The following is a 16,379-nucleotide window of genomic DNA, read 5'->3' as shown; positions in this document are numbered from 1 at the left end:
TAATCTGCCTCTTTGATCCGAGTATAAATCCATATTTTTCCCAATTTTCTCAGATTTTCCTCCACATGAGACCCCGGGAATATGTATCTCACCTTGTCTTTCTTGACTTTATTCGGCATGGCACTCAGAAGCGTGTGTTTCCAGTCAGTCAGTCAGTCAGTCAGTAAGTGTGTGTCTGTGAGAGAAACTCCTGCAGCTGGTTAATTAACGTTACCACACTAAACTAAAGTGAATTAAACTGAACTAAACTAAACTGAACAGATAATGAACTCATCCTGCATCTTCCCTTCTCCTGCACTTCAACTCTTCTTTCATTCTCATCATATGCAGGCATGGAATAACGCATTTCATGAATGTAATATTTTACACTGAGGACATTAATCATTCAGTGTTGCAGTTTAATAATGTGTGCTTTATAAACACAATATTATTTATGTTCACTTCGCTGCTTTATGGACTCGTGTCTCTGTCGAGTGTTTGAAATGTTGGCGCTGTTTTATTATATGTTTTGTATTATTCTGCTGCCATCTGATGGACACTCACTGTATATGAGCCCTACATTAATATTAGCTTGGTACATTACATACAGTTTAAACACATTATACATATACACACATGTGTTTAATACCCTCGGTTTCACAGACTAGACTTAAGCCTAGTCCCTATATAATATATATATATATATATATATATATATATATATATATATATATATATATATATATATATATATATATATATATATATGAAAGTGAAAGTGACACGTGACGGCCAAGTATGGTAAGTTAACCCATACTTGGAATTTGACCTCTGCATTTAACCCATCCAAGTTAATGCACACACATTAGGAGCAGAGAGAGTGAGTAGAAAAGATCGTCGCGCTGCGATGGGAGTATGCCCACCCAGATCAGCCGATCCATCTAGCGATCAATGGGTGAGTTTCTGCCTGTCCGCACTCAACGACGATATATAGTGCTATATAATCACATCTAAAATAAAAGTTTATAAATATACAGTGTGTGTGTATACACACACACACACACACACACACACACACACACACACACACACACACACACACACACACACACACACACACACACACACACACACACATTAATCAACTGACAGCACTCTCTCTATAAAAATGTATAAACTCAACTGCATTTTGTATTTACTTGGGTTATCTTTGTATAATATAAAATTTGTTTGATGATCTAAATAATTTAAGTGTGACAAAAAATGTAAAAATCAGAATTAAGGGGCCAAAAAAATTTTCACAGCACTGTAGTAACAATTTACAATAAAATTGTACATTTTAAAACATTTTTGCTTCATGTTTTGTGGTAATAACATTTTAAAATAAGGTTTAAATTCTTTTTTAAATGAAACATTTTTTTTTTATTACATTATGCTTTTGTTTCGTGTTTTTATAATAACAATTTACAATGTTTTTGGAAACTTTTCAAACAAGTTTTTGTTTTTAAATATTTTTAGTTTTGCATTTTTATGTTTTTGGTAACAAAAAAAAGGTTTTGAACATTTGTATGTTTAAAAAAAAAATTTGAAAACATTTGTTTTTATTTACATTAAGGTTGAACATTTTGTTTTTAAACTTTTATTTGTTAAAAGTCTACAAAATATTTAGAAAATGAGTGAACACATTTTTGTGATTTTAAACATTTTTTTAAAGATTTGTTTTAAGATCTTGTTTTAAAAAATTTCTAAGAAACATTTTAAAGTTTGTACTTTTTTAACATTTGCATGTTTTTTAACAAACTTATTTTTTGTTTTTAATACTGAATATTTTAATAATTAAAAAAAAATCTATCTATCTATGAGTGTGAGTGAGGACATTCACCCTCCATTCATTCCCACACACACACACACACACACACACACACACACACACACACACACACACACACACGCACACACACAGTCTATATCTAACACATTCACACACACATGCACACAATAAGTAGGCTAGACAAAATGTGAACAGTTCAGGTATTTACATTTATTTGCATTACAATACATTTTTCTTAAAGATGTTCTCGTACAGCAGTGCTGAATGTGTGAACTATACAGATTTTGCTATATTTGATGTATGTATTCTAACACACAGGATCATGATAGCTGTGATACGTCTCTGGTGTTCGAGTGTGTGCGCCGCTCATGAACACAGGCTCCAGAAGAGGGGTCTCTCCTGCTGTCCCGGTGCTGATGAACTGTGTGTTTCCTTTATCTTCAAACTAATTAAGAATAGGTTTGTTACAGTGAGAAAGCTGATCTTCACTGAAGTCGCCACAGACGATTAGAGGCTTGAAGTCGATGATCTCCAGAGATGTCAGGAGGGCGTTCAGGTGTGCCATAAATAACTCATTATAACTGTGTGTCTGTAGATCACTGCAAGAAGTGCTTGTTTGGGGGATCTGTCTTCAAAACCAAATATTCCAAGTCAGTAACATTCTGTATACATCAGAGGACGTGGTACAACGAGCACACTCAGGCCCTTTAGAGAGCAGCCTTGATCCTACAGAATTAGTCAATTACAGGCCGATCTCAAATCTGTCAAAGACACTAGAACAGGCGGTATCCTCACAACTGTGTTCCTTTATAGAAAGAAATGATATCTATGAGGATTTCCAGTCAGGATTTAGACCGTACCATAGCACTGGGACAGCTCTCATCAGAGTCACACATGATCTGCTCTTATCATCCGATCGTGGTTGTATCTCTCTATTAGTGTTACTCGATCTTAGTGCTGCATTTGACACTATCGACCACAACATTCTTTTAAATAGACTCGAAAATGATGTTGGCATTAGTGGAATTGCACTAGCATGGTTTAAATCATTCTTATCTGACCGTTATCAGTTTGTAGCATTAAATGAAGAGATGTCTCATCGATCACAAGTTCAGTATGGCGTACCACAAGGCTCAGTACTAGGACCGCTGCTGTTCACTCTGTACATGCTACTCACACACACACACACACACACACACACCACACACACTGTACATGTTACACACACACACACACACACACACACACACGTTACACACACACACACACACACACACACACACACACACACACACACACACACACACACACACACACACACACACACACACACACACACACACACACACACTCACACACACACACACACACACACACACTCTCTCTGTTCATGCTACACACACACACACACACACACACACACACACACTCACACACACACACACACACACACACACACACACACACACACACACACACACACACACACACACACACACACACACTCACACACACACACACACACACACTCTCTCTGTACATGCTACACACACACACACACACACACACACACACACACACACACACACACACACACACACTCACACACACACACACACACACACACACACACACACACACACACACTCTCTCTGTACATGCTACACACACACACACACACACACACACACACACACACACACACACACACACACACACACACTCACACACACACACACACACACACACACACACACACACACACACACACACACACACTCACACACACACACACACACACACACACACACACACACACACACACACACACACACACACACACACACACACACACTCTCTCTGTAAATGCTACCCTTGGGAGATATCATTAGGAAGCATGACATTAGCTTTCACTGTTATGCTGATGATACTCAGCTCTATATCTCTTCACGCCTGACGAAACGCACCAATTCAAGAAATTAACGGAATGCACAGCTGATATAAAAAACTGGATGACTAGTAATTTCCTACTCATGACTGCTCTTACCAGAGATGGAGGACAATCCTACTTCAGTTAAAGTGTCCATGTCCCCAAACATGTTGGTACTCAAAAGCGCTTCCCTCCATTTAACTATATATATATATATTAAGCTGATTTACTGCTCAAGAAATAATACTTAGAAATATCAATGTTGAAAACATTTGTGCTGTTACATATTTTGAAGTAATTTTGTATTCTATGTAAATGTCTTTTGTGTAAATACATTTGTTTTTCTTTGAGTACAACGTTCAAAAAGTATGAAAATCACACAAAAAAAATCTAAATTCAAAACCTTTTGTCAAATTATTTAATTATTAAATTATAAAAAAGTAAATTTTTGGTAAAATGCGTCCAATAAAAAATCTCCCCGACCTCAAATGTTCATCAGCATAATAACTAATCGGGGTGTGACGATATCTCGCAATATATAAAACATGCTGATATTTCTAGTCATTAGAAATGTGGGAAACGGTGGAAGAGGCCGAGATCTTTGATGTTTCTGATTAAATAAAGGCTGTTTCTGACACTGCGATGTCCGTGATGCACGTCTGAGATCTATTACAGAACTGGATGATCTAATGCTTTACCCTTCATTAGTCAAATTCACAATTCATCAATTCAGGACATTTACAAAAATAGAAATGTACAGAAAATATGCCTGATGCATTATGACAACTATAATCATTCTGCATTTACTGACTTAAGCAAGTTAGTAATGCCTATATGTATTGAGCTGTGAGATTCAACAGAGAACCAGTAGGCTATCATTTTTGATAAACATGCCATAAGCAATTGATAATGTAGGAAATAGCAGATAATTGTACATAATTTAACCGCATAAATGTACCAAAGCATTTGCAACTTCTTCAAAACAATGAGAAATAGTTTTTAATGGCATTGTCAGATAAGAATGCATCATAACCTGATTATGTTTTCATTCACTGTATTACAGTCAGAAACGTGCTGTACTGTACCCTCTGATTCAGATGCTTGGATGATAAACATGAGGAGTCCGTCATCAAATGACCCGATATGCTGAACTTTATTTCAGGATCCCGCCGTGTCAATAATACAGTACCAGTGTCATACTTTACATCCCATAAACACTCAAAAATCAACATTGGAATGTTATTAAATACAAAAAAATGTGCAAATACAACTCAAAAGAATACAAAAAAGGAAGGGTGGGATGTCAATGAAAACTTTTTACACAGAGCTAGAGACAGTGAGTGTGTTTATCCAGTGCTCAGTCGACCTCCTCCATGCGTGAGGCGTCATCATCTCCCTCGAGCGCCGGCATCTCCTCGACCGGAGCAGAACTCACCTCTTCAGTGGGAACATCATCCTCGTCGATGCCTGAGACACACACACACACACACACACACACACACACACACACACACACACACACACACACACACACACACACACACACACACATTCAGTGTTTTAAACGCACTGTTTCTGCACTGCAGTTTACTATAAGTTTGAGTTTGTTTAAACATTTTTAAAACATTTTTGTTTTGCCATTTTCTTAGGAACATTCTAAAATAAGCTATATTTTTAACACTTAAGTATAATTGTAAAGAATTTTACAACACAAAAAATTCTCATTTGTCTTTTCATATATTAAAAAAAATAAAAAAATACTAATAATAATTTCTAACCTAAGCCGAGTTTGATCATCCTGTAGATGCGGTTTGAGTGCGTCTGTGGGTCGTCCAGCGTGAAGCCCGAGGAGAGCAGCGCCGTCTCGAACAGCAGGATCACCAGATCCTTCACCGATTTGTCGTTCTTGTCGGCTTCTGCCTTCTCTCGCAGGGTCTCGACGATGGGATGGTCCGGGTTGATCTCCAGGTGCTTCTTGGCGGCCATGTAGCCCATGGTGGAGTTGTCTCTCAGGGCCTGAGCCTTCATGATCCTCTCCATGTTGGCCGTCCAGCCGTATGTGCTTGTGACGATGCAACAAGGCGAAGACACCAGACGGTTCGAGACGGTGACCTGACGCAAGAATAAACATACCAGTTAACAATCAAACCTGATGTATAGAAGCACCACTGCAGTGTTTAATTCAGGGCTTTTCAAAATGTGGTGTGACGGCATACACGGAAGTAACAGGGCGTTCCCCAGTGTCGTCATCGACGCAGTGCGAGTTCCCTCAAAAGGGAACATTATAAATGTGTGTTTGGGACGTGGATTTTAACGGTGAGACTTTTGTTTTTGTAATCAGGCTCTCAAAAATTAAATACAAATTTGGATTTAGATTTATCGGCCAATTTATCGGTTATCGGCTTTGAAATGCACAGAATTATCGGTTATCGTATCGGCCAAAATATCATATCGGTGCATCCCAACATTAATCGATCATTACCTTCTCAACTTTCTTCTCCAGGATGTCCTTCATGATCTTGCACAGGCTTTCGAACTTGGCCTTCTTCTCCTCCTGCTTCTTCTTCTCGTCCTCGTCCTCGGGAAGCTCCAGACCCTCTTTGGTCACCGACACCAGGTTCTTGCCCTCGAACTCCTTCAGCTGCTGAACGCAGTATTCATCGATGGGCTCGATCATGTAGATCACCTCCAGACCGGCTTTGCGCAGACGCTCCACGAAGGCCGAGTTCGCCACCTGATCTTTGGTCTCGCCTTTGGGGGAGATTTGACAATTGTAAGAATGGTATCTTTAATTTTTTGATTAATCGTTTTTAAAAATGTGGATGATTCAAAATCGATTCTCAAAGGCCACGAATTGATTTTCTTTATCTATCACCCAGAAGCCAGTATTAGTTTTCCTCCACTTCATGTTACAGCTAATGCTGTGTGTTTTATCTTAAACATAAAATAACCTGGTCCTGGTTGATCAAGGCGTGCCACTGTTCTGACTCGGCCAATTTTTAGCATACATTTTTCATCTTGCATCAAAATCCTGTCTATTCCCCCGTATGCCTTTGAAATATAGAGTTGGGTTCTGCTTTAATGTACACAAGTGTACCTAAAATAACAAGAGTTTAATATACAGGTTTGTGGTTCTTAATTTCTTTTTATTAATTAGCCACTTGTAAACTTATGTTCACTGTTCTTTATTATAAATATATGATTTGTCTTAAATCTATATTCATTCAGCGAATCGGGAATCGAATCAAATTGGAACATCTGAATGGATACCCAGCCCTAGTTAAAATCATGTTTAAGTTCATTAAGCAGCCACTAACCGGTGATGTAGTAGATGTGCTTCTGTGTGTCCTTCATGCGCGTGACGTAATCTTTGAGGGAAACCATCTCGTCTCCAGAAGCGGATGTGTAGTAGCGCAGCAACTCCGACAACTTCTTTCTGTTCTGAGAGTCTTCATGGATGCCCAGCTGTGTGTGAGGAAAACAGCATGTTTATTTACTCCTTCAGTAACCTTTAACCTCATCCTTCCCTCGCACTTTGTAACACATCTTTCCCTCGCGGGTCAAAATGACCCAAAGCCCTAAAATGATAGAACATTATTTATTTTTTTGTCCAGAAAGCTTATTTTATTTCATTTTGATAATGTTTTCAATTTTTTAATGCTTTTTTTGGGGAGATTTATTTAATTTACCTTTAAATTACTAGAGTTGATCAATGAATAATAAATAAATAGTAATTTAAGCACATTCCTCACATTCTTTCAACTTAAATTAAAAATAACTCACAATTTCATGCATAATCCTTTTAACTCAGCTCTAAATATCTTACATCGGGGGTCTTTGACCTGTTGTGGAAAATAAAATAATATAATATGATATTTCATGACTCTAGATGGCCTTATAGCTCTATATGGAGCAAATGAGCTGTTCCGCTGGGTCCTAAAGTCAGTTCGCTTCAGTATGCATTCAGATACACATGTAAGACATTATAAGATAATTTTTTGGTAAAGTTTTAGCATTTTTAGGTTTTACTGAAGCATTCCTCGCATTCCATTCATTCCTAAGAGGGTCAAATTGACCCACGATGGAAGGATTTGTTACTTTTTTGAATTTCAACCACAAAACTCCTTGAATCTATTCAAGTGTGACAAAAGTCCTGGGGTCTTGGACCCCTCTGATGAACACTCAGTTTAAAAGAATGAGTTTCGGGTCAAAATGACTTCAGGGAAGGATTAAAGCACTTGTTTTAAGCGATACGAGCATCAGTTTTCACCTTGATGTTCTTGGAGAAGTGCTCGTAAAGCTTCTTGTAGTTGTCTTTGTCCTCAGCGAGTTCGGTGAAGAGATCCAGACACTTCTTGACCAGGTTCTTGCGGATGACTTTCAGGATCTTGCTCTGTTGAAGCATCTCTCTGGAGATGTTAAGCGGCAGATCCTCAGAGTCCACGACACCCTTAATGAAGTCTGGGAGGAAAGATGGATAATATTAACGCTACTGTCTCATATTTGATATGCACTTTTTTCGAAGGCCTGTAAATGATCAAAACTAGGGATGCGCGATATATCGGCCCCCATGTTGATATCAGCCGATATCGGTTCATTTTTAATGTTATCATTATCGGCCAGATAAGAAAATTTGGCCGATATATCAGAGCCGATAAATAATGGATAATTTCCTTCAGCTGAGGAAGTGGCTTTTAATGGTGAGACTTTTGTTTTTGTAATCAGGCTCTAAAAAATTATATAAAATCAATATTTAGATTTATCGGCCAATATATCGGTTATCGGCTTTCAAATATAAAGAATTATCGGTTATCGGTATCAGCCAAACTTTGAAAAATCTCCCACAGTCCCTTCTGCCGCCTGACTGATAGTTTAGACTTTATCATAGTGAAACTTTAGGAATGTCAGCTCGTGCTTCACGTGTCAAATCTGGCACTGATTTTTATCAAGTAAACATAATAACTTTTATAATGTTAGTAATATTTCAACTGCACTGAAGCAGCTTCGGTTAACTCGATTATCAGACATCATTTATTAGAAAGTATCAAATATGATCATCAGGCTTTTGAAGGAGGTTCATCTCAATCATCATTGTATTGCATTGCATTATATGCATTGATCATTTTAATATCATCTTAGATATTATTATTGAATAGATAACATGCCAATATGCCAATATATATTATTGGCAAATATTGATATTTAAATGCATTTTATGTAAGTATCTGCTACTGTTATAAAAACTCACTGATTTGCATCACAAGCATCAGAATTTCATCTTATTTGTCCATATAAACATCAGCATCTGCTGTTTTTCATACTTTACGAGCCATAAAAACACAATTTTTTAAATATGTCTTCCAGATGCTTCTCATGTCACGCTTTACAGGGTTAAAAACACAGCAAAATAAACAACACTGAGACTTAAGGTTACCTAAAAACACTGGGAAATCTGTGTGGCGTTTGCGTCTTAAGAGTATATTCAGAATCAGACTTTGATGTGATTCTTACTGAGGTACTCTGGGATGAGCTCGTCGCAGTTGTCCATGATGAAGACCCTGCGCACGTACAGCTTGATGTTATTCTTCTTCTTCTTGTTCTCGAAGAGGTCGAACGGCGCTCGACGAGGAATGAAGAGCAGCGCGCGAAACTCCAGCTGACCTTCCACAGAAAAGTGCTAATGGGAAAACACACACACAATCAGTCGGTTAATCTAAACCCTCTGGTGCTCTTCGTTAAATATATTTTAGTTTTATGTTTTTTATTTAGTATCTTGTATTTTTAGGGGATTTTATGGTACTAAAGTACATTTATGCTGTATTTATAATCCATTTATTCACTTTTTGAACACAGACCTTAAATAAAATTTATGATTTATTTCAAATTTATTATTAAATTAAACTAAGCATAAGGTAAATGCTGAATGGTTCAGAGCAACAGACTGAAGTTTGATCTCTTTTCAAAGACGACATATTTGAAGGATCATTGATGAAGTAAAAAGTTTTAAAAAGTGAACTTAAAGTTACAAAATTTTACGTTTATTGCAATTAAAAGTAAAATATATTTTGGCCTGACTGCGCTCAGTCTCTATTATACTGCACTTCTATCAGATTCTGCACATCTACTATCTCTACTTCAGGCAGACAGTCACCTTGACGGCCAGGTGATCCTCCCAGTCGTTGGTCAGGCTCTTGTAGAACTCGCCGTACTCTTCGTTTGTGATGTCATCAGGGTTGCGTGTCCACAGGGGTTTGGTCTTGTTGAGCTCCTCCTGGTCGATGTACTTCTCCTTGATCTTCTTCTTCTTCTTCTTCTTCTTGTCGGAGCACTTGTCGTCGTGGTCCTCGTCGTGGTCCTCGTCGTCTGAGCCCACGTCTTCGATCTTGGGCTTGTCTTCGTCTTTCTCGCCCTCCTCTTCCTCTTTCTTCTCCTCTTCCTCCTCCGCTTCATCATCGCTCACCTCCTTATCGCGCTCCTTCTCGACCTGAATGAAGTATGAGGTCATTTTTTTTAAACGATGGAAAAGTAGCTTATCGATACATTATATAAGCAAAAATGTTTAAATATGAAAAAACAATTAAATATGGTCATCTTTTTAAATTGTGGAATAGTAGCTTAATGATACATTATTGGCCATTTTTTTTTATCAAATACAAAAAAACATTATGTATGATGCCTTTTAAATGAAAGTATAGAATAATAACGAAATTATACATTATATCAACAAAAAATAATATATATTCATTTTTTTTTTAATTATGGAATATTAGCTAAATGATACATATCAGAAAAATAAATTCAACTGAACCAGGATTTCGCCAAACTGAAGTTGATGAAAAGCTACTAATTAAATCATAAATGTAAATTTAAAATACATAAAACTAAATGTATTTCCCCGACCTGCATGTCATGTCATCAGAAAACCATGAATATGTGAATGTGTGGTTAAATTAATGATACTTAAAATCCTGCTCTGCAGAATGAGCCAATAAAACACTCACGAAGAGCGTGATGGGGTAGCCAATGAACTGCGAGTGCTTCTTCACGATCTCTTTGACTCGCCGCTCTTCGATGTACTCCATCTGGTCCTCCTTCAGATGCAGGATCACTTTTGTGCCGCGGCCCATTGGCTCCGCTGTAAAGAACATGCATTTCACATTACAGTTCCAGTACAATAATTCAGAGATAATCATCTTTAACCCTCTGGTGCTCTTAGGTCATTTTTGAACGAATATGTTTACATTTTGTTTAGAATTTTTTACTTAATTTAAATGGTTCGAAACTTGGTAAAGGTTTTGGCACTTATGTGAACAATAAACAATCATGGACATGATTGGAACAGGTTTAATGGTCCTGTAAACAATAGTCACACTTGAGCTCCTCGCGGTCAGAAATGACGCATTGGAAATGAATGAGAGAGTTTCCTCTAGTGGAAGCGTTTGGTACTGCAGCCGAACACACTCTCACTGAAGATCAGTTTTTGAGATATCAGCCTCAAATTTTGAACACAACTTGTTTAGATTTATGGCTTTGATTCTCTCACCATTTTAGAGTAAAACATGTTTTTGAAAATATATATTTCATATTAAAATTGTGCAAATTTTTCATAACAATAAACGTAAAATTCTGTAACTTTAAAAAAAGAGTTTTTCACTTCAGCAATAATCTGCCAAGTGTCGTCTTTAAAGAGAGTTCAAACTTCAGTCTGTCGCTCTAAAGCATTCAAGATTTACCACAGTTTAAGTTGGACATTTTATTTTAATTAAATTTAAATAAAAAATAAATTTTGCCCATTTTTGACCGACACACAAAAAACACCAGAGGGTTCAAATAATTCAAAGACAATCATATTTAATCGAGCGCCTGCGTTCCACTTACAGTTGTCCACTTTAACGGTGAAGGATCCGCCCGCGGACGATTCCCACGCGTACTGCTCGTCATCTAAGTGTTTGGTGATGACCGTGACTTTCTCGGCCACCAGGTAGGCGGAGTAGAAACCCACACCGAACTGACCGATCATTGAGATGTCGGCTCCCGCCTGAAGGGCCTCCATAAAGGCCTTTGTGCCGGATTTGGCGATGGTGCCCAGGTTGTTAATGAGGTCCGCTTTGGTCATGCCGATGCCGGTGTCTATGATCGTGAGTGTGCGCTCTTGTTTGTTGGGAATGATTTCGATTTTGAGGTCTTTTCCTGAGTCCAGCTTGCTCGGGTCTGTGAGACTTTCATAGCGGATTTTGTCCAAAGCCTGATGGAAAATAGAAGGAATATTTAGGTCCTTATGCGTTACACTGAAAAACATTGTTAAATAGCTTGTAATGTCCTTTGTTATTTTGTTTTATTATTTGCATGTATTTATGGATGCATAGTTTTTAAAGTGCCCCTATTATGCTAATTTAATGTTCCTAATTTTGTCTCATACAACAGGTTTACATGCATCCCAGGTCAAAAACACACTTTAAAGTCGTCATGAAGACAAAATTTACCCTATTTACTTTTTTTTTTTAAATGATGGAATAGTAGCTAAATTATCAATTATCAGAATTTTTTTTTTTAAATAAAATACAAAAAACAATTTTTTATGATGCCTTTTTTTAAATGATGGAATAGTAGTTGAATGATACAATTTATCAGCAAAGTTTTTAAATAAATGTAAAAAATAAGAAAATTTAAATGTGGTAATTTTTTTAAGTTATGTAATAGTAGCTAAATGATAAACAGAAGAACTATTTAATTCCTTATGCGTCACACTGTCCTCTTACGCAGCTTTATTAAGACACATAAAAACGTGGTTAAATTGCATGTAATGTCCTTTGTTTTTTTTGTTTTATTATTTGCATGGATTTATGGATGCAGTGTTTATAAAGTGCCCCTATTATGCTTTTTAAAGGTTCCTAATTTTGTCTCCCACATTGAAACGTGAACATATTGTACATTGAAACGACTCAATATTCAGTTTCACTTGGAAATACGTCAAATACGGGGACTTTAATTTTCTTATAACACATCTCACATCACCTAATTTCTCAAAGAGTCTGAAAACGGTTTGTTTGAAGATTCAGTCTCTCTAAGCTCCGCCTCTCTGACAGCTGCTCTGCTCTGACTGGTCAGAAACCGAACGCTCATTATCAAATGTGAATCTCAGCCCTTGGTCACAGTGATACGAACAGTAACGATGGCGTGGGTTTTACCGTATCAATCTCAGAAAACAGCGTCTTCTCCACATGAACAACACGAACCAAACTTTCCCAGTCTCAGATACACTACAGTGTTTGAGGGCGGAGCTAAGAGACGCTGTTCAGCCAATCAAGACCACATTATGCAAATTAGTTACAAACCTACGCAGGTTCAGCAGTGAGACTGAATTACTGACGACTCGTTTCAGTTCAGAATCGTTTTATCTTTGAAACTGCAGAGCTTTTCTCTCCACAAACAGCTTTATCAAACACTGCATGAAAGGAAATATTTAAACATGCATTATGGGGCACATTGAAGGCTAAATGCCTTTTTTTATTTTTCATTAGTTATAATTTTGCAGTGATATTTTTGTTCTATTGCTTGTAATGCGCTTTGTTGTTATTGGTTACACTTTACAATAAGGTTCATTAGTTAACATTAATGTATTTACTAAAATGAACTAACAATGAGCAAAATATTTGTTACAGTATTTTTAAATCTTTGTTAATGTTAGTTAATAATAATCCAGCTGTTCAGTGTTAGTTCATGTTAGTTCACAGTGCGTTAATGTTTACAAATACAACCTTAGATTTTAATAACGTATTAGTAAATATTACAATTAATATTAACTAAGATTAATAAATGCTGGAGAAGTATTGCTCATTCTCAGTTCATGTTCACTAATGAACCTTATTGTAAAGTGGGTAACACTCCTTTATTAACACTCTGTCCTTGTTACATGTAGTTACCATAGTAATAACAGTAAATTATGCATAATTACATGCAACTAATCCTCAACCTAACCCTAACCCTATAGTACATGTAGTTAATTATTATTACTCAGTACTTAAATATATAATTACACTGTAACAATGACATCTTAAAAAAACAGTAAAGCGTTACGGTATCACTTTATTACACAGTGTCCTTGTTACATATGTTACATATACATACCATAGTAATAACAGTAAATTATGCATAATTGCATGCAACTAACCCTCAACCAAACCCTAATCCTACCCTAATCCTATAGTAAGTACATGTAGTTACTTAATATTACTCACTATTTAAATATATAATTACACTGTAACAACGACACCTTAAAATAAGGTGTAATCGTAATAAATAATAAGACAGATTAGACTTCTGCGGTGTTATAGAGAATGCATCACTCTTGCACGGTACGATTACGCACGTCTGAGGAGTTGGAGATGAGCTCTCTGAGGAAGATCTCTTTGTTGGAGTAGAAGGTGTTGATGATCAGAGACATGAGCTGAGCGATCTCAGCCTGGAAAGCGAAGGTCTCGGCCTCCTCATCCTCCATCGGCTGGTCGTGCACCTCCGGCATCTGTGAGTGTGCGGGACAAACACAACATTACATACACACTCTATTCAACGAGGATCACGTCTCAGCATCTCATGTCAGATTTGAGTTATGCGTGAAAAGCATCAAATTAAACAGGGCAATCGCGATGAATCGCATCCAAAATAAAAGTTTGTGTTTACATAATATACAGTATGTGTCTGTACTGTGTATAATTATTTTGTATATATAAATACACACACATGCATGTATATATTTAAGAAAAATGTGTTATTAATATATAAAATATTTATATTTATATAATATAAATTATGTATAAATATACAGTATAAACATGCAAATATTTCTTAAATATACACATGTATATGTGTGTATTTATATATACAAAATAATTATACACAGTACACACACATAAACACAAACTTTTATTTTTGAATAAATTAATATTTATGAATTTGCATATTCTAAATGAGGCGAGGGTGTCGAGTTACATTAAAGATGTTTTAAGGCATGAAGAATATTTTTTCAAGGAAAAACGTTTAAATATGTCATTTTGGTCATCAAAGATGAGTTTTCAGGGATACAATGATTGACTACAGGGGGACTTTAATTTAATTGTACATTTCTATCAGCGTTGCACAGTTCTCGACTTTCAATTCAGTTCAATTCACATGTGTTTGTATAGCGCTTTTCACAATACACATCGTTTCAAAGCAGCTTTACAGAAAATGCATGAGTCCACATTATAATTTACAGTGATCTGTCATCAGAGGATATGTATTTCAGAAATGTACATGTATATACATATCACAGTAAGCTAAAAACGTATTCATTTAAACAATGTAATTGTCTAAGGACCTGAACAATGTAATAGGATTAAAATTTATAAATTTAATTGCATGTTGCCTGTAGACATTACATCAGTAAAGACATATAACACTCAGTAAAAATGACGGAGATGTTACTTGTCATTATTTAATTACAATTCTTGTATTTAAAAAGCATTAGTATTTAATTCATGGTTAAATGTGGATACTGTAAAACACTTTAGTTTATCCTAACCTGAACCATCTGAGGCTCATAGCGAGGTTTAATTCAAATGAAAAAGTGTTATGCACATAAAACATATTAATTCTATTATTAACCCATTAAACTCATTAGACAGGGATTTATTTAACTCCCACGCTAAGCTGAAGGGAAACGAGCGCCACCTGCCGGTCCAAGCGGATCATTGCAAGCTTCTAGAACCTACCGAACTCTCTATATGCATTAACATGGAGAACATCACCTCAGTTATCACTGTACACACGTGTAATATGTGAATGAGACACTATAATGCAATTAATTTCAGTCGGGAAAAATACCAATACGTTATGCTTTAATATTGACATCCTTTATAAAAATCGCATATTTAAAATGCACTCTTATAAACATGCACATGCAATAGTGATGTCCTCAGATGCTTTCATAAGCATATTTATTGACAGTGAATCTTTTAATAGGCTCGTTTAATCTGATGAAAATCCTCTGAGGTAAAACTCCAGATGGACTGATTATTCTCCGCATCATTTCCAAATTAAGCCCTTTTAATTATAGTAACAGCGACTTAACGTTACAGGTGTAAGAAAAACTTACATGAACTTCATATTTGCTCAAATACAAGTTGGAAAAAAGAAAAACTCCGCGTACTTTAAATGTTAAGTAGCATCACAGCTGTTAGCAGAATGAATGAAACGGGATTAAACGTCGAAAATCCTCACAACATTTGCGTGTAATAACACAAAAAGTGAAATAGTATTGAATTAGGACGTTTTTCCGATGATATGTTCTTACCTTTAATGATTTGTTAAAGTGAATTAGATAAGGCGGTTCTCCTGACGAAAGCTGTGAGATATTTCTCCTCAACTGTCACACTTTGAGAGACGCGTAAACATGCGCGCGCGTTACGCTCACTTATATACGTCCAGCTGAGAGAGTTCGAGAACGCGTACGTTCCACAAATCTCTCGAATCTTCTCAATGCTTTCCAATGGGCGCGAGGGGAGGGGCTTGGCTGTCAATCATCCTCTCGTCACCATTACATCGGTTAAAGGGGGCGTGGCCAACAGTGAGGGACATGACATTTCTAGATCGAAAGTTGCA

General features: G+C 36.6%; 2 protein-coding genes and 2 long non-coding RNA genes across 5 annotated transcripts in view; 1 reads left to right on the top strand and 3 right to left on the bottom strand.

Annotated features, from left to right (window-relative positions):
• ppp2r5cb (protein phosphatase 2, regulatory subunit B', gamma b) overlaps nucleotides 1-331 on the bottom strand; it is a 41,052-nt gene extending 40,721 nt beyond the window's left edge. For both annotated transcript variants that reach the window (XR_014200174.1, XM_082147222.1), the window contains exon 1: nucleotides 93-331. Coding sequence is in view for 1 of the 2 variants with exons in the window: in XM_082147222.1 (XP_082003348.1) it covers nucleotides 93-119 (27 nt within the window). In the remaining variant the exon portion in view is untranslated. The remainder of the gene's footprint in view (nucleotides 1-92) is intronic.
• The window catches only part of LOC309482140, a 73,554-nt gene that overhangs the window by 31,089 nt on the left and 26,086 nt on the right, over nucleotides 1-16,379 (top strand). The window lies entirely within an intron of this gene.
• LOC309482150 lies at nucleotides 2,964-3,951 on the bottom strand. Its single transcript, XR_014200234.1, has 3 exons — nucleotides 3,394-3,951; nucleotides 3,316-3,353; nucleotides 2,964-2,979 (listed from the first exon to the last, which is right to left on the bottom strand). It is a non-coding gene; the product is annotated as an uncharacterized lncRNA (long non-coding RNA).
• On the bottom strand, nucleotides 4,870-16,248 carry LOC309482012 (heat shock protein HSP 90-alpha). The gene is made up of 11 exons (XM_082147183.1): nucleotides 16,072-16,248; nucleotides 14,110-14,262; nucleotides 11,619-11,985; nucleotides 10,742-10,875; nucleotides 9,892-10,224; nucleotides 9,252-9,417; nucleotides 8,011-8,201; nucleotides 7,058-7,205; nucleotides 6,223-6,491; nucleotides 5,519-5,852; nucleotides 4,870-5,207 (listed from the first exon to the last, which is right to left on the bottom strand). The coding sequence occupies exons 2-11, from the start codon at nucleotides 14,260-14,262 to the stop codon at nucleotides 5,098-5,100; spliced, it is 2,205 nt and encodes a 734-aa protein (XP_082003309.1). The 5' UTR covers nucleotides 16,072-16,248; the 3' UTR covers nucleotides 4,870-5,097.

Source organism: Leuciscus leuciscus (genome assembly GCF_965113295.1).
Source record: "Leuciscus leuciscus genome assembly, chromosome: 19".
Lineage (NCBI taxonomy): Eukaryota > Metazoa > Chordata > Actinopteri > Cypriniformes > Leuciscidae > Leuciscus > Leuciscus leuciscus.
The sequence above is the reverse complement of the archived record's forward strand: the minus strand, read 5'-3'. Positions and strand labels throughout refer to the sequence as shown.